General features: G+C 41.1%; 1 protein-coding gene across 1 annotated transcript in view; it reads right to left on the bottom strand.

Moving 5' to 3' along the window:
- KIAA1217 (KIAA1217 ortholog) overlaps nt 1-17,372 on the bottom strand; it is a 339,766-nt gene extending 322,394 nt beyond the window's left edge. Inside the window, exons 1-2 of the mRNA XM_030445014.1 lie at nt 17,214-17,372; nt 1,077-1,191 (exon numbers count right to left, since the gene is read on the bottom strand). Of these exons, the coding sequence (XP_030300874.1) occupies nt 1,077-1,140 (64 nt within the window). The 5' untranslated portion in view covers nt 1,141-1,191; nt 17,214-17,372. The remainder of the gene's footprint in view (nt 1-1,076; nt 1,192-17,213) is intronic.
- Between the last annotated feature and the right edge of the window lie 4,339 nt (nt 17,373-21,711).

A 21,711-nucleotide genomic window follows, 5' to 3' on the forward strand; every position in this document is an offset into this window, starting at 1 on the left:
ATTTCCGATACCTCTCTCCTTTCTGCCCATACATACAGTTAAAGCAAACTAACAGATGCAATGAGTATTTTAACAATGCCCAATGTCTTCTTCCCCTCTTTGGACACACAGCCCACCTGGATTAGTTCCTAGAGATTGCCCTTAGACCCAAGGGACTTCTTGCCAGGGCCATCAGGATAAGGAACCAGGTCCAGAAGTCTATAGTTCTAACAGGTGATAACTATTCACAACCACAGACACTTAAATAGCTAGATTTATTCTCAAGGATGAATACCATAAGCAGTGTCTACTGAGGCTAGAAGACTCTCTAGGAGAGAGACAGATCTATGCTCTGATAAAGTAAAGACATGGCCCAATTCCAGGCCCAATTCTCAGGCACAGGAAACATGCTTTCTTAGATGGTCAAACATGAGGTCCCTGCTACTTACCACATCTTAGTTTTGCAAGAGGGAAATGATGCAACTGGATCTCACATAGAGTAATTCCATAACAGGCAGCATCACCTGACAAATTTTAGCAAGACACAGAGGATGTTATGGGGTTCACAGTGTGCAACACTTCACAACAGTCAACTCTGTTGATGGCAGAAAAAAAAGTTTCCCAGAAACTTTCTAACTTTCTAAATTCTAATTTTCCCTAACTTTCTATTCTACGATTTTTGAAAGAAAGAACACTTCAGACACACTTCCTCTAACCTACCTTCTCCAGTGGTTACCCCTTGTTTAAAAAAAAAAAAGGGACAATAAAGGGACAACTCACATCTGGGTGAACATCTCCAGCTCCTATTAACTCAGCCTCTATATTCTCTCCATTCATCCAACACATAACATCTCTCTAGAGAAAACCATCTCCCAAGCACACCAGAGCTAGAAGAAAACACACATGCATCCATCACTACCCAGCAGACCTTCTTCCAAGGCACACAAAGCCAGGAGAGCACGATAAGACACGCAAACAGAGGTTGATGAAAGCAGCCCATGTCACCAGGCTTTCCACAGCCTCCACAGTGTCTGGACAAAGGAGAGATGCAGGCAGGTAGCATTTCTTTTGCAGCAGGGAGGAGGTTCCACACTTACCCAGCTCACTACAGGGAAGAGCCACGCTCCAGCGGGGCGGCCGGGTAGCTCTGCCATGAGGCATGCCGGGGCATCACAGCACAGTGGCTGCTGGCAAGATGGAGCTTCAGAAAACCTAAAAGGAAAAAAGTGAGTCAAGAGTGAATGACCCAACGCTCCTTTCAAAACTGGCACCAAAAGCCTCCCAGTCAGCTGTGGCAATGCTGCAGCTGAAAACCCTGCAAACAACACATCATCAAGGTTGACTAACCAAAACATTGTTCATTAAAATGCAATTAAGCTGGAATTATGGGCAACTTAACAGCTATACACACCAGAAAATATTGCAATGATCTCAAAACCAAACATTTGTAACCCAGCACCAAAACCCTGCAGCAGTTGTTAGCAAATGATCCAACTTTCAGAGCATTGGCTGCCCTTCAGTGTTTCATCATAAGGCAGAGTTAACATATGCCTGAAGAACTATGAGCTCCCAACATTTGTAATATTATCTTTCAGCTTTATTTCACCAATACCCATTTCCAGGCTCCAGCCATTTGTAAGTTACTTTTAGTCATTTCAAAGAAAACATTCTATCAGAAAGCGAGAAAGAGAGTAACATTATTTCCAGTCATTCAAGAGTAACCTATGAGTTCAAAGACTGACTACACAATTAATGCAATTTTGGTTCAAAGTGATAATACCTTGAAATAACGAGCATTATCAAAACTACACCAAATAATTACTGTCAATTTACCAGAAGGCTGAAATATAATTACACAATTTGCCCTCTCACTTGCATCTGACAGAGGTTTAAGTGACATTTCCCAAACTTAAGACTAACAGTCCATATTCACAAAGTCTTGTATGTTGATAAACACAGCCTATGCTCTCTCAGAACGTCAAAAGTCATTTTAAGAACACTTCTTAACAGTAAGAAATCACTGTTCACGTTTGAAAACCACTGGCTGCATTAGTGAGTCTCAAGCTACCCAAAGAGAAAGAAAAATGCTTCCAGAAGACTTTCAGGGAGGGGAAAGTTGTGGCTGCCCTCTCCCTGGAAGTGTTCAAGGCCAGGTTGGATGGGGCCTTGAGTAACCTGGTCTGGTGGGAGGTGTCCCTGCCCACTGCATATGCAGAGGGGTTGGAACGAAATCATCTTTAAGGTCCCTTCCAACCCAAACCATTCTATGATTCTATGAAAAGGCAGAATCCCAGTGCCTCTGCCTTCAGTTTCCCAGCAAGAGAGTGGCACTGGAAGGATGCTTCAGTACGGCCTTCAACATCAAGATGCACAAGTGGCATTTTTCAGAACAAGCCCAGCCAATAAATAAACAAGAATCTCAGACTCTCATCTGGAAATAAAAGGGCTGACATGTTTGAAGACATTCAGACAAGCAAGCCAGGAGAAGGAAGAGCAGGCAGAGAAGTTTGCTGGGTTTGTCTTATAAACTGAGAATAGCAACACTGCTTAAACCTGAATGTAGTCTACACAATCACAACTGCATAATAAGAACCTTTTTTATAGGCTAAACTTGATTAAATTAGGTTAATATTCACTATGAAATTGGAAAAGAATTATGGGTTCAAAATATAAAACATTCTTTACCTGAAGACTGCTGTAGTTTGAGGAGAACACTGTTCATTCTTCATACAAAACAGAAGTAGCTAAATTGCTTGAACACAGAAGATAACTCAAATTTAACTACCAAGTTGTGCCCAGCAACTCCATAATAATTGCATACAGAACACAAACATGCTTTGTTGAGAACTCATAATATCTAATCAACTATAATTGTAAATTTTATTTTCCATTTGTAAATTACCAAGGGAGCTAACTACAGAACAGGGGATGTAAAATAATATTCTATCTGGGGATATTTTGTTAACACATAAGCCTACACCCACCCCTTCCTTAATGCCTGCAAGGCTTTTCTTCTTCTGAACTTATTTTAATTGTTAGCATCTCTTTGAAGGTATTTCAACTATAATGTGAGCAATGTTCTAATGAACTCTCGGTTCAGTGCTGTTTTTCCCAAACAGCTCTTTTACATCATCTACAAATTTGGATGCTGAGATGTAGTTTCTGTGCTCATGGGCATCTGCTTGTGAGGACTGTCAATATGCTTATCAAGAGAGATGTTTCCAAGTTTCTAACATTACAAAAACAAACCCAAAATATACACCAAACCCATCCCCCCCCCCAAAAAAAAAAATCCACAAATCAAACAAAACAAAAATCCCCAACACCCTAAACAACTCCCAGATACACACTTTCTATGCGTTTATTGTTCTCTTACATTAACCCACTTTGGCACTCAGCCCATCTGTTCCCTCTCCACCTGCCCAGTTCCTTACCAGTACTAGTAATCTGTGCAGCTCTACCAGTAAGCACAGGGGAGGATGTTTGCAGGGCCGAGCCAGTGGCACAGCCTAGGCAGCACCACACCAGTGTACTTCACACCTCTCTCATTTACAAGGTTCATAGCTTGGGCAAGCAGGTCTGGAAATTGCCATTCCTTCTCCAATTTCCTTCTACTAACATTTATTTTTCAGATTCACATGTAATTACCCCCATTGTGAACTCCCAAAGCACCAACAAGAGCTGCACTAAAGACGGGATACACCGAGTGCCTCAGCAGAAAGCAGATGGCAGTCACATCATGCTTGGAGCATCCAGACATCATAGCTCTTAATGCACAAGGGATATTTCTGACATTGTTCTACATCATGCCTTCCCTGTGATGGCATCTGTCCATGTTTTGCCACCAGTTAGGGTCCCACTGTGACAAGGGCCCCTCCAGAGGGACACAGACACTGTGCAGCATAGCATTCGCCTTTGTCTCCAGCTCCAGCAATGCCAAGCAGACCTTTCAGTGAAGGAAAACTACCATGGGCTGGATCTGTAAACTGAACTATCCAAAAATAAATATAATTTAACAGGGAAATAATGTAAGAAAAGAGCCAAAGTATAATGGCTTGCTTTCTGAACAGATTTTTTTTAATAAGCTTAAATGTGGTTCTTTGAAGCCAGCAGTCAGTGGAGCCAATATTCCACTTCCACCAGCCCCAATGCAAGAGCCACACCAAGCTCACTTAAATTCAAAGGCAAACAAGGAAGAGCTGCCAGAAATTCCCTCCATTCCACAGCACTCTGACAAGTGATATATAGGTGGTTGAAAGAATTAAGACATAATTAGCAATCTTGTTGACCCAGGTCATCATCTTCTGTTCTTTAAAAAAAAGCAAGCATTTCCAGGTAGTAAAAAAGCGATGTCAAAATGTCACTTTTCTGAAAACAGCAGCTGACAATTTTATACAATAAATAACATTATCTTACAGTAACAAGTACAACATCAGCAACACAGTGAAGCTAACATATTAACACTGACAGATATTATCTCCGTTAGCTATTAATCTGCATTCTTTACAGATGGTTATTTATAAAAATTAAGCATGAAGCTGAAAGGTTATCTATGGCCATATTAGCAAACATCTGCTTGCAATTCTGATTTCACGTTTGCATGCTATTCTTGGAAAAGCATCCATTTTCGAGAAGTACCAGATGTGACCAAGTGTTCTTAATTGTAAAATATCCATTTTAGCAAGATAAAAATTCAGTGAGGAAGCAGGGCCAGGAAAGAAATCACATTCTCTGAAAACAGCAACTGCCTCATACTGCTGCTACTGAATACTCCAGGGGAAAAGTGTTTCTGAAGAGGAAAAAAAGCAGTTTATTAGTGTGCCACTACAGATAATTACTCTTCATTTTAAAATATGAAACATTCAAAGGAATAAACATGAACTCAGTTTCAACTTTAAAGCACAGAAATGATGCATTACAGGAACGGAGCCACCTATTTGCTCTCAAGCAGTGGGAGTTCCATGGACCCCTTCATTCTCCAGTGGCAGGAGCTCAAGCAGCCTTCAACAAAATGACTTTAAAGATCTTGACTTACTCCCCAAATGACCTCACCATGATCTCTAAAACAAGGAAGGAATGGTTAACTTTAAACTGGGAAGGTGTTGCAGGAGCAAGCTCTCAAGGGCACCTATCTATATGAGGGAATTAATGTAGGAGAGCAGCATTGTTCAGTTCTTTCTTCAGAGCCTCAATGCGTTTAACCTCATTCCTAAAAACTAAAAAAAGTTTCTGAAATTTCAAAATATATGTTCATTATGCTGAATAGCTACAGTCTTTGAATGAGTAATACCACTGATCCAAAAGAAACTAGTAGATGTCAGTGTAATTGTATTACCATACAAAATATAGCTTAATTTTCAATATTTTTTTTTGCATACACATATACACATGCATTTAAAACAAATCTATATACTGTTTATAAACTACTATGGAATCCTGTCCTTGCAGAGACAGTGCTTCTGAAATTAAGGGGGAAAAAAAGATAAATTCAATAATGAAACACTGTAATGAAGGATTACAAGCTTAGCCAGCAAGACTTATTGGCCTGATTTGGGGACTTTATTACAATGTCATTTTACATAAGGGACCCTGTACAACAAAACAACATAAAAGCCAGCCAGCCACCCGCCCACCACCCCACCATCCCCATTCAGACCAACTCTGCTAGGTTTGAGAATTACTATTCTGGTGAAAACTTTGTGCAAATTTCCAAGCAAGGCACTGCACTTACATCCCTAATAAACTTTCAGAGGAACACACCAGCACGTAAAGAATCAACTTTGGGAAAACTGAGCTTCCCCAAATACTATATGACAAAAAAACTATGTTCTGTCAAACTTAATTTCAGCCTGTCAGTCTGCATTTCTTCTACAGTTTGGGGTTTGTTTTTTGTTTTGTTTTATTTGGGCATGGGGCTCCTAGCACTTGGGGTTTTTTTTAATTAGTTCATAGATTTAATTTAATCTCACAATGACTGAATGACAACGCTCATAACACTTGAAATAAAGCTACATGTGACAATCAAAGGCCTATGTTATTAGCTGATGCTGCTCATACAACCCTTTACACGAGCAGCACAAATCCCAAGTATTAAATAATCATAAATTATCTACAGAAAAAGAAGTTTAATCTGGAAGACTGCTGTTTCTTAAAATATCATCTTAGATCCTTTTCATGTTCTAACTGTTCAGGAGATTCATTGAACACATGATTTACATTTTGAAGATTTCTCTGTTGGACAAAAACATTTCTTAAACAGCAATTCAAATTCTCATATGACATGGCTCTTTAAGAAAAGGTAGAAGCCAGCTCCTTCAAGACACTCCTCACCCTGTAACAGAGCAGCACAGGGCATGTTCCCAAATGACACAATGTAGAAAGCAAAGAAAGGAGACCAACAACATAAGTAGTCTAATGCAATGGTGAATAAAGACATTATAAAATAAAATTAAATTCTAAATGTGTTTTCTGTGCACCTCAGCTGCCAAATTTTTTCATGGCTCAGCAATCTTTGACAAGTTTTGCTTTTCATTCTCTTGCCTCGTTACTTCATGTGCATTTTTAAGACTCAGAATAAGGCTCCTGGAGGGGCTTTAGGACTTTTCCTGGGACAAACATGGGCGATAGGATGGAAACAAGCACAGCAGCAATGGAGCAAACAGAAATACCAAAAATTATCCATTTAATGAGAAAGCATTAAGCACATCTGAAATCCTTCCAAGTCTCTTCAGCATTTGTGCATTTACATGCATTTGTAAATAAAAGTACCTCTTAACATACTTTCCACTTGAAATTAATTTCTCCAAATGGAAGACAAAAGCAGAACAGCTTCCATTTTGGATATATTAAATGCTGTTTCTTTAATGCCTCGGCACCTTTGACACTGTTTCAAGCATAAACTGAGGGCCCAGACACAAGTCACATCCACATACAAGTGGTCTGCTGGTTACTGTGTACAAGAACATCTGCATGTAGCTTTGGTTTGAAATTAGAAATCCAGTCCAAAAGTCTGCTTTCGGTAATCAGGTAAATTGTAAAGTTATGATAAACTCATCTCATTTAGGTCTCTGCTAGTCCTTAAAATCACCCATGTTGAAGAGAGCCTTTACATAGTGCCTGTTGCATATGAGAGCAAAACAAGATGTTAGACAAGTGCAAAAACTGGGGTTTCCTTTGTGGGGGGGACAAACAGAACCTCATTCAGGATTGTCTCTGACTGGCATAATCCAAAGAAGGGAAAGGATAAAGAAGACTTGTTTTTTTAAAAATATTTGCATCACTGTACTTCCTGTCTTTCCATCTTAATAATTTTCAGCTTACTCCGTGCCCTTTACAGATATTTGATCAGAATTTTGAAAATGTCAGCAATAAAAATAAAGCTAGTAAGAAAAAGTAAAACTTTATCATTCATTTAAAATTGCCAGCAACTCCAGCAGTCTGCTAGAAGCCTGCCTAAGAAAGAGACTCTTGTTCTTGCCCTGCACATAACTCCCCACATAACCTTTGAAACCCTGTCGGATACATAAAATAGCATTGATCCCAGAGACCCGAGAAACAAGGCCCTGCAAATAAGAGTGTTAAGCAACAGATGTCCCGTCAGGGACAAATCCTGTCTTGTGTGTCCACTCCGAGCCGGGCGCAGCGGGCGGCGCAGCCGGGGACGGCGACAGCGACAAGGACAAGGGCAGCAGGGGCCCGGGCAGAGCAGCCACCGCCCGGCCCCGGCCCCTGCCCTCCCTCCTGTGGCCAAAAGCAGCTTCAGCAGCAGCAGCTCGGTCCCCTCCCATGCCACCCCAGCCGTAGCACACAAATCCTCAAATTTAGCGGGGGGCAGCGGGTGCTGAACCTTCCCGTGCCACAGAACTCATGTCCCAGCTCCCATTTAACATCACCCACCCAGCAGAAGTGTTTCTCCTCTTAATCGTCCCGCAAATGCGAGCGTAGGCAAAGAAACTGAAACCATTTCATTGTTGTGCTGTGAATGGTCTAATTTATTGTGAATGATACAAAGCGCTCAGAGGTCTGGTGTTTATTGAGCAATCCAGAAACCAAGCTCTGTGCCAGACCATAAAGTGAATCCCATAAAAGATTTGGTTACATGACTTGAATAATGAAAGTACAAAAAAGCAATAGGATCTCAGTTTCTACCCATGAAGATACTTGGTTTAAAGAGAAAATTTGTAACATTTAGCATAAAGAAGACAGCATCTTGAAACCACTAAAAAACAAAAACAAAAACAAAAAAACACCAAAAAACCTACTAGTAAAGCTTCACAAGTTACCAAGAAAAGCACAGTGACCTTCATCAGGTAGACACAGAAGAAACATTTCTCATATTAGAATTATACTTTTCAAGTTAAAATCAAGTTAAATAGAATTAATATGCTGTCTGCCTCATTTAGAAACTTCTATCTATCATACTGCAACTTCATTAATAACATCAGAAACTAATACACAGCCATGGGTTGTTAAGATACCAAAATAATGCAACTCCAGTGAAACACTTCCAGTGCATGGTTGGTGCTCTATTAACAGTAAAGCCAACATCATGCAGAAGGATCTCTAACACTTGGACTCATCCGCCTCCAAGTTTCTGGCCTCAAGTTTTCCCTGTCTGAGTTCCATCCACTAGAGGTGAAAGAGGAGTTCAGACACAAGGCTGCATGTAGCCCCTGGCAGTTCAACAACTGTGTCATTTACCTGCTTTGAGAATAGTTAATGATGCTTATTAGTATGCTGACAGTTGATGTATCAATCATTAATACTGATAGTGAATACAGCAGCAAACTTCACAGTTACACAGAGAGGCTGCATCTGCAGACAGTGAACTCGAACTCAGTGGCATTAGCACTCATTGGTCCATTTTCTCATCATTGCTCTAACACTAAAAATAGGAAATAGCTTTATGCTTTCCTGTTCCCATCAATGTTGAAGTTTTATTCACCCAGGTGCACAGTTTCAACAGATGTGGGCTTAAAAATCCACCTAGGCTGAGGGATTGCTGAATGCCTTTCCCATTTGCATGTCTTGTGATGCTGTAAGTGCTAGCTAGGGTCTGGAAGGAGTAATTCCTTAAATCACCACTCACACGACATCTACTACAGAAGAACTGTTTTATGGCTGCAGCATACAAGCCAACTTGAAACAATACTCAAAGTGCTTCCGGCCAACCTGCTTGCCTTTTACTTAAAATAACCCAAACTATTAAAAATCAGGTCCCAATTTTCAGAGGAACTGAGGTAAGTCAACAGCTAAACACTGGCTTTTCTAGCTGCACAACACAAAGAAACAAAGCTTCATGAACTAGGTCCTCACGTTTACAAATGCTACTTTGGACCTACTGCACACCCAATACTTGGCACTGCCTCAGATGCCCGACTCCCATGGACACAGGATATCAAACACAACCCAAGTTCGGTGGTTTTCTTCTCTTTGCACCTCCTGCCCCAGAAGGTTTTCACTTGGGTTCTGAAGGGCAAGAAATTGCCCAAGAATGTAGGTGAAACACCTAAGCCAGGGAACTGGCCCTCTTCTTCTAAAAATCAAATTGCAAAACTTCCTATTAGGCAACACAAATAATGAAGGAAAGAACTAACACAGAAGCAGGTTAAAGAAACCCATAAAGCTATTTGCCCTGTGAGGAGAGTCAAGCAGAAACACAGGATGCCCTGGGAGGTTGTACAGGCTACATCCCTGCAGTTTTTCCAAGACATGACTGGATCAAGCCCTGAGCAACCTGGTCTGATACCACAGCTGCCCTGCCTGTGATCAGGAGATCTTCTGAGGTCCCTTCCAGCTTGATTTATCCCATAAACCCTTATAATTCATGCCACAACATGTCATGCAATTGGACCTTGATGCTATTCTAGCCTCTGGAAGGTCCTATTATGAATCTAAACACAGTTTAGTATAAACTGGTTCCATGAATAAGACTTTGTATTTCACCATTTTTGTAGTTCAATCTGGCCCAAAATATTCTGTATTATTGATAGGAGGTAATTCAAATTCTTTTGAAAATACTATCAGCTAGATAACCTTGTTCTCCAATATGATTTCTGAAGCAAGAGGCTTGAGAAACAATTCACATATAAGACACGCTATCTTCATCCAATTTTTACCTAACACCAAATAAAATAATGAACTGTTCCTACTGGAAAGCAACCAGGTAGTAGACTGCAACTCTTCTTCTTGAGAATAGAAAAAGATTTTGTTTGCAAAGAGTCATGAAACTATGAGCTAGATTTTATGATTCTGTGATAAACATTAACTTTGCTAAATAAAAAAGAAAAAACTGCATTCATTCAAAGTCCCATATTAGGGGAACAATGTTGCCTTTTTATTGCTATCTATTACATACTCACTGAATTTCAATAATCAATTGTAATTCAGCACCATACTATCTATTTATATCCGCTGTTCTCAGCCAACTGCAGATTAGAGAACACTCTTGAAAAGTTTGGCCAGGATTTCAGCATGACTGGCAAATGCAAGCTGGAAAGAGCTTAGGCAATTAAAGTCTTAATAATGACTATACCACCATACACAAGATTGCTAGAAATGGGACTGGATACAAGCACAGAAGTCTTACAGTTATGCTTGTATTACGTGACTCTTTCATGCTTCTCTTTGGTTTTGCTTTGCATACTACAACTATTCCATCAGTTAATAAATGAAGATGATTAGTATTACCTCCATTTTCCAATTATGTTAAAAGAGGATTATTCATAGTAAAATATTTTTTATTAGAATAAATGTGTCAAGGCAAAGCATGTCCTCTCTAAATGCATGACATCTTCAGACAAAGTACTAATTGTATATTCCGTGACTAAGTAACAAATTTGCATAATACACCTTTCCATATTTCAAAATTAAGACAAATAATTCTACAAAACTTTTTCCAGAAAACCTTTCCAAGTAGTCTCCATACAAAGTCATAGCAATACAGGATAGAAAATATTTCCTAATCACAGAATTTAGACTCTTGCCAGCCAGATGCAGTTGCCAAGGTAGGACTCATCATTACTAAAGCAGCACTCCGTCTTAACTATCTTCAACACTCCGTGTTCTGTGTGACTCTAAAAAAAACTCTGTAACTTTCCCCCATTGCCATCCCGATATCCAACAGCAATGAAATGCTGAACCCTGACATGCTCAGACTGACAGAGGCTCTTCTATGATTCTGTTTTATGCAACAAAAAGTTTGTTTGAACAGGAACTAGAATGCCAATTATGAAAAAAATTTAATACTGCTACATTTCAGTTTTAAGAACCCTCCTAGGTTGAAAAACTATACACAATTAGTTTCTAAAACAATTAGAAAAAGCCTAATTATAGGCAGTCTTGCTTATTATGCTGTACATTATACTTCAGCTATGCAACAAGATTGGATTTATGCAATGAGTTCTAAGGAAAGTACAGAATTAGGTAGCATTTTTAGTTATGTAGTAACACATTCCACAGCCTATAGTGATTTTGAAATTCTAAGAACACACCACAAATTGCTAATTGATAAATTAATAAATTAATACATATTTTGCTGTACCCCAGAAAATCTCCTTTGAGATGTGGGACTCCAGCTAGAGAGAGGTCTGTTAGAACTGCATATCCAGATGGGGGAACAGGGAGATGGAGCACACACCAGCCCCAGCTGGACCAGCACTATCATCACACCTAGTGAAGAAAGGAACAGGAGGGATGTGTGTATGTTGGGATGCATGTTGTCCAGAACTCCTAAATCTGACAAGACTACCTTGTATTCTTTCAGAGTAAAGGGGTCCTTTAGCCAGAAGAGAAAGCAAGGCTTCCTGCTGCATCATTGGAAAGGAAATGAACATGAGCAACAAGAAACATTGAAAGCCTCTCCCAAGATTCAGATCTCAAGAAAACTGAATGACACAAAAGGACCAGACATGCAAGCTGAGGAGTAAAATTATGACTTTTGAGTCGGAGCAGCACAGAGACATATATAGCAAATATATATATATAATATATATAGCAATAAGCAAAACCTAAAGATTTTGTTGTGGTGGTTTTGTTTAAGTTGCATCCCTCAGACACTTAAACACACTCACAAAGCTTGCAAAGAGTCCCTTAAAATTCCACCTTGAAGAAACACATCTTTCTAGCACACAGTCCCCAAAGAGGCTCTGGAGTCTCTATCCTTGGAGTCACCTGGACAACCAGATCTAGGTGAACTTGACTGAATGGAGGTTGAACAAGATGACCTCCAGAGATCCCTGTCAATCTCAGCTATCCTATGATGCTCTCAACCTAGGTCATACAGACTTCCACAGAGGCCCCATTTTATGTGTCACCATGCTCAAAGGTGGCACAGAAAAAAGTAACAGCTTTCCACGCATCTCATAAAAACCACCAGTGGATGTTAGTCTACACTGCATAAAAAGAAAAAACCCACAAATCCACAAATTGTACTTTAAAAAGGGACACTCTGAGGGCTAAGGTAAAAAGACGTAGAATACTAGAAAAGGAAGGACGAGATATGAGGGAAAAAACTTATATGGTAATGAACACAAAAGCTACGCTGTAGGGAAAAAAAGCCAACACAACCCACTCGTGACCCCTAAGATTTTACAGATTTACCATTAAATTTTACAAGCTCAAACACTGTAACAAATCATTTGGATATACCTCAATAAGTCAGAGAAGGGTTTTCCAAGAGGTTTCCAATGGGGAGCAAAAGAGGTTTTTCTACCCCTTGCCCCATCCAAGAGACTGCAACAAAACGGGTAACAACTGATTTTAAATAAATAATAAAAATTAATTTAAAATAAAAAAATAAAAAACAAAAACATCTTTGCCATCAAGGTGTGGGACCTTTGCACTGTCCCAATCCATTCCGTCCCTGCCACAAAACCTGTTTCTTCTGCTAGCATGACCCCCCACCTGGCACAAATAATATTAGCACCACAAGAACTGCCAGCATACCTCAGTGTTAGCAGCAGATATCTCAGTGTTTTCCTTGAATTTTGTATATATGTTTGGAGTTATTTCATGCTGGCTTGGAAAAGTGACATTCCATTATTTAATGAATTCTGAGGCATTCAAGAATAGAGCCGATTCCAGCTTGTATTTAATGAAAAATGGAAGAAACACTATTATTCAACTGTGTCAAAAAAAAAAATAATATAAGAAAAAAGTATTTTTGCATGTGTAAACTATGCATACAAGTTCCCAAAAATCTTTAGTCAATACAAATCTAGTGATACTTACAGATACTTACCCTATAAGTATTGGGGGGGGGCTGATAGACAGCCAAGCTGTACCTTGAGTACTATGTGCAGTTTTGGGCACCATAGTATAAGAAGGACATCAAAGTCCTGAAGAGGGTGCAGAGAAGGAGAATGAGGGAATGAGAAAAGGATGAGGGAACCGAGCCTGTTTGGCTTGGAGGAGACTGAGGGGAGACCTCATTGCTCTCCACAACCACCTTAAAGGAAGTGGTAGTGAGACAGACTCTGGTCTCTTCTCTCTAGTGACCAGCGATAGAATGAGAAGAAATGGAGTAAAGCTCCACCAGGGTAGGTTCAGGTTAGATATTAGGAAAAACTTCTTCACAGGAAGAGTGATGAGGCACTGGAACAGGCTGCCCAGGGAGGCAGTGAGGGCACCATCCCTGGAGGTGTTCAAAAGATGGGTAGATGAAGAGCTACAATGGATAGTTTCACGGTTAGGGGTTGTAGGGTGAATGGTTGGACTTGATGAACTTAGAGGTCTTTTCAACCTTGATGATTCTATGATTCTATAACTTACTGTCAAGCACTATGAGCACGTCTTCACTGGATTAAGACCAAGGACCTCACCTTCTTGAGTCATACAGGTTTAGATGTCTGATAGGACTGAAGAATATCCCTTTGCACCAAAGTACAACACATTCAAGTAAAAGCAATTTATTTTTTGCCAAATTAAAGAATCAGCAATATCTGGCTGGAAAGCAGTGTTTTAGAAGAGCCCCAAAGGCCCAAACAATTGCAGCAGACTGGAAAGGCCCTCAGCCCCAGCTCAGCAACTTACCTGCCCAGCAGGCCATTTCTGAGGCAAAGCAGTTACCACCAACTGCCCTTCAAATGCTCACGTTGCCAGTTTCAGTACCATTGCCAGGGCACAAATGTGTACAGACCCCATGGCAAACCAGTCACATGGACTACTTCAGCAGAAGAACCCAGGACTGAGGCAGTGCACCAAATTAATTCATCAGTCTCCAGAACTGGACTGAGCTGGTTCTGCAGTACAATCCCTCTCTACAAGCTCGAGCTTCTGCCCACCACAACAGTGCCAAACACAGGATCAGCAAAAGGAATGGTAAGTAAAATGAACCTTTCACACTCCATCAGGTTAAGTCATTACAATTTGATAGAAGTGATGGGTCAATTAGAAAAATAAAGTCCACGTTTTTCCTCTTTCCCTACTACCTAACATTAGTTCCACCCTACTTTCTCAGTTATTTCTTCAGTTCCTTTCCTCTCAGCTCGCTTTGTGTCCTTTGCTTCTTTACATTGTCCTTTCTCTAAGTCCCATATTTGCCACCCATAGTCTACTTTCTCCTCATTGCTTTCTTCACTGCATGCAACTTAGCTTCTAACAGTCCTCTGTAAACACTGATTAATCAAGATAATGGTTATAAAAATAAGCCACTCCTGTCTTCAAGATGTCTGTATCTATAAAACAACATTGAAGTACTTTGGTTCTCAGTACACAGATAAATTTTTCCATATGCATACATATGGAAAAATACCACCACCAAGGGATGCAACAGAATATTTTAAAAGTGAAAATTCAACCACAACTGAGAGAAGACAAACTAGAATTAAACATCCTCATTTTCAACTCTGAGGAAAAGACAAGCCTCAAAATCATTAACTATCTCCTTCTGCTTACAGCAAGAGGTCACAGCAAATGTCAAACACAAGAGAGCCGTTCAACTAAGGGCAACCTTACAAAACCCAAACTATTACAAACATCAGCCTAGACGTCAGCCTCACCCCAACAAAACCACTACCCAGACAGCAGCTATTACACAAGACTACACTCTAGAGAGCTGCCAAGCCTTAACCTTCAATGAAGAGAAATTAATTTATTCTCTCAAGAAAGAATTCTGCCATACCAGACTATTAGTTTCCTTTTGAAGAGGTGGGAAAACACAGCTTGCCTTTTTTTCTGATGTAGTCCTATGGACTAAATGAAAAGCTACTCATATGGAGTAACAGCACAATTTATCACAAAACAATAAACAGAAGATTGCTATTTCACATAGCAAAAGTAGATAGCATGTTGGCTATTCAGGAAATCTATCTGTTTAAAAACAAACAAATAAAACCCCACAAAACCCCACAATGAATAAGAATACAAAGGCAATGCTTTTATGGAGGGGGAAGCATACTCCAGAAAAAAAAAAAAAAAAAAAAAAGAAAAAAAAAAGTAACTAGGTGCTGTAGTTTTCTTCAATGGCACTTTTATTGTTGTACATTGAATGCTTTAGAAGACATAGCCAGTCTAAACTACAGCAAATTATCAAAACAGTTTTAGAATAAATCATCTGCCATACAAGAAAAAACCGTAAGTGGTTCCAGGCACAGAAGTATTAAAAATACTCAGTACTAAAACTCCTCTTCTGTGGGTAAAGGTTCTCCAAAATCCACAACCCTCAACAATGATACAACGTTAAATCCATGGGCCCATACACATCAGCCAGAGCTCCAGGTACACACAGTGTGAAGTCAGAGCTTGTTACCGGCTGCAGAAAGATTGGTGCACTACCAACATTGCACCCTGTACATACAACAAGACCAGCTGTGCACATAGAACTTTCTGCATGCATTAGTTTGGGTCTTATCAAAGGCATTTTAGATTAGGTTATATTTCTTGGTAAACATACAGTTAAGAAAAAAACCAGAAGTTATTATATTTAGTCAGAGACCTTCTAGCTTGGTCACACTATAAAGACTCATTCTTTGAGAGCTAGATGCATACTCACTACACTTTGCTTTGCACAGTTCACAAGGTCAGAAGAAAAAAAGCCTAAATAAACATGGCTTTGATTTTCATTGCTAGTTTTTAGAAAGTCAGTTAATTAACAAGTTTACATCTTAATGTTTAGTAATATGCAATACTTTGTCTAATTGTCTAACTCTGCTTTCATAATAAGAAAAAGAAACCTTCCACATAACCTTCCTGAGCCACCCAAGCCAGGCTAACCATCAGCTGGTGATTTCCCTGGCAGTGCGCAGTGCTCATCTGCAGATCTCCAAGCAAGTATTTTGAAGGCATCAGGACAGAGACAGAACAAGAAATGAAAATGAATTAACAATGAGTGATGCACAAAAATACAACACTAAACATGACATTTAAATATGCTGAGAAACTTACATGACCAACACTGCACCAGGGGATAAACTTTGCCAAACACGGACAAGCCAAACTCAGCTATTCTAAAGTTAACAATAGTTTTGTATTAACTCCAGAAGCAGCAGAAAAAGTTAGGTCTTGGCTGACAGCAGATGATACCTGAGGGCACACACATGGGCAGAGACATACACAAAGCATCCCCCTGAGCGTCCTCCATCCTCCTACGGTCCCTGCGAGCAAAGCAGCCAGTGGGAGGCTTGGGGACCCTGCATTTGAGGTGCCCAAGAGCCGCGGTTTTCGTCCTTAGGACTCAAAGGCAAAGCCTCCGGGTCAAACGGCAAATTCTTAAAGCATTTTATTTTTTTCCTCTCCTTCAAAGAGCACAGTAAATCTCTTGTAGAAAGCTCCTGACTAGAGTCAACACACGCAATACGCCCCCCCTCCCCCCCGATGTTATTTGAAGAAAAGTCATTTTTGCCATACTCCATGCTTACCAATAAGTAACTTCTAAGTTTGACGTATTTATAAGTTTATTCACACGCAGAAGACACAGAGTTGCGCACAGAGACCGTCAGACCAGCCGAAGGATGCAGCGCTACCCAAGGACCCCGGGCCGGCCGCCGGAGCCCACCTGGCAGCACCCAGCGTTCAGCTGCCCAGCTCGCTCCCCGCAGCGGCTGCCGGTGCCCCCCCTCAGCCCCGGACACCCGCCCCGCCCCCTCTCTTCGCCCCCTTCCCACCCACCCCCGCCCCAAGTTTGCTGAGGGTCCCGAGAGGCGGCGGCCGGGGCAGCGCCGTTGGAGGGTCACAGCCCCAGAGCCCACCCAAGGTCACCTCCTCCCCCCGGAGAAGGAACTTTGGGTACCACTCACTTCTGCAGAGCGGAGCAGGAAGGGAACGCAGGGATGTGGCGGCCGCGGGAGCAGCCGGGGGACGACGCGGAGCCTCCGCTGGCTGCAGCGCGCAGGGCGGGCAGGGCTGCGCGGGGCTGCGCTGCGCACCTCCGCCTCTTCCCCGACGACTTTCACTTCACCTGCAAGCAGCCCGGCTGCGGCGGGGCGGGCGGCTCCGCAGCTCTCCGCGGGACTGCAGTCACTGCGGCAGCGCCCTGCCCTCCCCGCCCCGCGGGGGGAGCCGGGCCGGCGGGGCGGGCCGGGCCGCGCAGCACAGCGCAGCGCAGCACAGCGGCCGCTCGTCCCGCCGTGGGACGGGGTGAGCCCTACCCCGAGTGTGCTCGCAACCCCTGGCAGGGAAGGCGTGCAAGAAGGACCTTTAGAGTGTCGAGGAGCGTACTAAGCCCCTCCGCGGGCGCGGAGGCAGCGCAGCACGGCTCCGCTGCGCACACGCCCGCCCCCCGGGATGCTTTCCTGCAGCTGCTGGGTAGGGATTGCCCCCGTGCTGCCAGTCACCTCCCCGGTGAGGGGCTATAAATATTTATTAGGCATCTAATAACCGTATCAAGCTAAGCGGAGCACTTTATTCGTGTGGCTGCTGTGACTCAGACCTCCAGAACCAGTCCTACACGTGCTCGGTTTTAACGCGCTCTCGTTTTGCCCCAGCTGCCTCCGCAGTGGGGAGGGGGTCTCCTCCCAGTGCCCGGTGGAAAGGTTTGCTAGCGGGGCACCAGCGTGTGCCCTGGCATCTGAAGCCTTCCCCCTCCTTTTTAAGGGCAGCCAAATGTTAGCTGGCTTGAATGGTTTCCATCCTTGAGTGGGGAGATGAGCGGTTTCTTCTGCAGGAGCATTGCATTAGGAGACCTGTTTGGACAAACTGGGCTTTTATGCTCTAATTGAGCTGTGAAAAGTATTTTAAGCAAGAAGCTGAACACACAGGGAGCTCTGAAATAAGAAGCTAATCTTGGATGTGATTAGCTGTGCAATCCCCCTAGAAAATGAGGATGAGAAATGATAGAAACTTCCTACAACTGCATATATGTTAAAAAAAAAATAGTAAACAAAAAACCGAGGCTCTCTCAAGATGGAAAAAAATGTGTATAAATGAAATATACTAAACTTTTATCTTTTTTTTTTTTTTTTTTGTTTCCCCCTGACCAAGATTACTCTTGATGCTGGGTGGCATACAACTACAGGAGCTCCCCAAGCTTGCATTACCTCTTGCAATAGCTGCCATCTTTGTAAATTTTTATTATCTGAGAAATTTTAGAGGTAAGAGCAAGAAAGATGAAGTCAGCCAGCATTGAAAAACCCTGATTACAAAGGCACAAACTTGCCTTGGTTTATTTTGACAGAAGGTGCTTTTATTTTTCAGGTGATCTTTAAAATGGAATCAGTGACTAACACAATTTTGGTTTCTGCTTCTCTGCACCTCCTGCTCCCAACCAGCTGACTCTTCAGTCTGGAAAGTGGACTGTCTATCATGAAACATGAAGCTTTGCCTGCAGAGTGTGCTGGGGAAAAACACAGAAGCTATGAAGTTGAATAATCTCACTTCAACATGAGCTAGAGCTACAACAAAACATCATTAATGTATATTCTTCCAAAACTGCATGCTTGCTAATATAATAAACTAATTCTCAGTTTCCCCATCACTCTGGGATTTTAGAGTAGATTCTTTAGAAGGTAGATCCTATTATAAGGACTTTGGTTTTGCTGAGTATGACACACTGTATTTATTCCCATGAAGAGAGGTAATATTAGGATTTTTATCATAGCACTGCACAGGGGCTGCAGTTGAACTGATTCCATTGGGCTTTGCATTGACCATACACACAGAGACAGAATGCCTGTCTTGGAGATTTATGGTCCAGACTAAACAGTGAAGACAGACAAGAGATGGCAGGGGAAACAGGAGCCCAGAAAGGTGAAATAATTTGCCCAAGACCATAAGGAAGTTCTGCAACAGTGCTGGTTGAAGAGTCAGTGCCTCTGATTCAGCAGCCTGCACAACAGTTCCAGCAATGCCAAGAATTGTCTCAAATGATGAACTGAGCACAGCACAAATCAAATGTATAAACTGTGTTTTTAGTAAGAACATTCATTGTTATGGTGCATTAATTTACTGAGGTTTTGCTCTTCTTCTCAACAAGTGCAAAGCACTAGCACCAAAAGATGTTCAATACAATTTCATGCTGGTGTCCTGAAACCAGGTTGTTTCAATGGAGTTTTGCTCTTTCTTGCTAAATTTGCCCATTTCTTGATAAATTGCAAAATTAATGAATTCAGATTGGGTTTCTCAAGCGTTAGTCCAAATTATTGCCCCTCCACTGAAGATACTTGTGAAAGAAATAATTTTTGAATGACATTTGATTTTACACACTGGAAATACAATTAAGTACCTTTATGCCTTATATGCCTTTATGTAAAATACAATGCCTGCAATGGCAGCTTAGTTCATTATCATAATGTTAACTAAACATAATTTTAACTAAACTAAACATAACGTTAACTAAATTTTTCCAGCTTTGAGCTTTTCACTTAAAATAATCCTGAAGGACTTGTTTTATTATCATTATTTATAATGCTTTATGGCCCGTAAGTTCCTACAGTAGAATATGATCTTACACAGCTAACAAAATGGTGATTAGTCCAAACTGGGGTAACCTTAAAGGAAGATAAAATCATAATGTTAACAGTATCTTTATAATAAATTGGGGGGGAATGCTATTTGTGCTGGTAGAAACTGCACTGAAGAAATAATTGTCTGGGGTTAATTCAAACCCATTATTAATTGATTTAAGATTACCTTAAGAAAGTATATGCCCAGTCTTCACTAAATTCTTGTGAAATAATACCTTGCATTAAAATACTGCATGCCCATCTGCAGTCAAGTACTGATTTTTCATGTACTCCTGTTCATGTAAACAATAATTTTTCTTGCAGGCAGAATAAGGGTCCTAGAGATGCTAGAAGTACCGTCTTTCCCTGTTCAGGAAAGGAATCCCTTTTCAACATTGTCTTCATGTAAAGTTAACTATTTGATATCTGCTAGCTGTCATAGTCAGACCCTGTAACTGTTACAACCAGTAAGGTACTGATATACAGCTATTCACAAGTGGAAAGCAGTAAGCAAAATGCTGAATTTTGTTTTCCAAGAGTCAAGTACAGATGGAGCATATTAAAAAAAATAGAAAAAAATGCAAACTTCCCCTAAGTTTTATCTTACAGAAGGGAAGAACAGTGTGATACAGTATTCTCATTCTTTCTTTTATCTGTGGCCCACCTTTTGTTCTTTTACTAAGGAGTATCTGTAATATCTGACTCTTGTGAGTGGGGACCAAGTACATTTTCTTGATCTCTGGGTCATGTGCAGTGATGTTTATGCTGGGCGATGAAATGTTTCAGGCTACCTAAGTTGATTAAATACAGGATAGTCCTGCTGCAGAATTATTTAGGGAAAATGCAGTTTCCAGCAACACAGAGTCACTGTAACAGAACCAAACCCCCGGGGAGGCTGCACACTTGCAGTTCAGTTTCTGAGCCAAATTCATCCCCCTTGCAGCACAACCTGGCATCCACATCAATGAAAAATTCATCTAGTCTTTTACATTTTCTCTGGCTATAGCATATACTTGATTAAATTTCTTTCTTATGGAATTATCTTCAGACTTTATTTATATTATCCTGGATTTATTTCACATCTCCAAGCAGGGAGCTCTGCAGAAAATATGTCCTTCAGAACTTTCTGCATTCGAAAAGGAAGGAATACTGCAAAACACAATCTCATCCTGGTAATGTTCTCCCCTGTGTTGGAGCATACAAGACTCCTTGAAACTACAAGCACTGGGGGGAAAGGATTATTTTTTTCTTAATACTAAGAAAATACACACAAAACATTTATGTAAAGCAGAGAGTATCACAGGGTTGTATAATATTATGTTGCAGCACACTCCTCCAATTTCAACAATGTTTTAAAGCTATTGAGTAATTTTAATTAATTAATTTCTTTAACTAAATTCCTATGAAAATCAACTGCTTGAGTGTCCACACCCAGGACAAGACAGGCAGGATCCAGCTCATTTGCTGCCAGTGCAGCAGCTTTCTTCATGGTGGCTTTTCCCTGAGCTACGAGGTGTTCTGGAGCACCAGCACCTTCCATGGCAGCTCTGGGACTGACTGGAATACACAAGGTGAAGTCTGTAGCAATTGCCCAGGTCTGGGTTTGAACATGACAGGTCCTCCATGTCACCTGAGTGGACACAGGTAGAGGGGGCATCAGGAGAGCATCTTCAGCTCTAGTTCCATTATCATCAATACCTCTCATGGTAGTGTTTGCCACAGACTCCTGGTTCTTCCCTGTGAACCTAATCTAAAATCTGATTTTTTCTCTGCTTCTAATGGGAAAAAAAATCCTAATTCAATATTTAATTTCAACACTAAATGGAATTTTTTTGATCCCTCAAAGAACTGAAAC

Source organism: Calypte anna, chromosome 2 (genome assembly GCF_003957555.1).
Source record: "Calypte anna isolate BGI_N300 chromosome 2, bCalAnn1_v1.p, whole genome shotgun sequence".
NCBI lineage: Eukaryota > Metazoa > Chordata > Aves > Apodiformes > Trochilidae > Calypte > Calypte anna.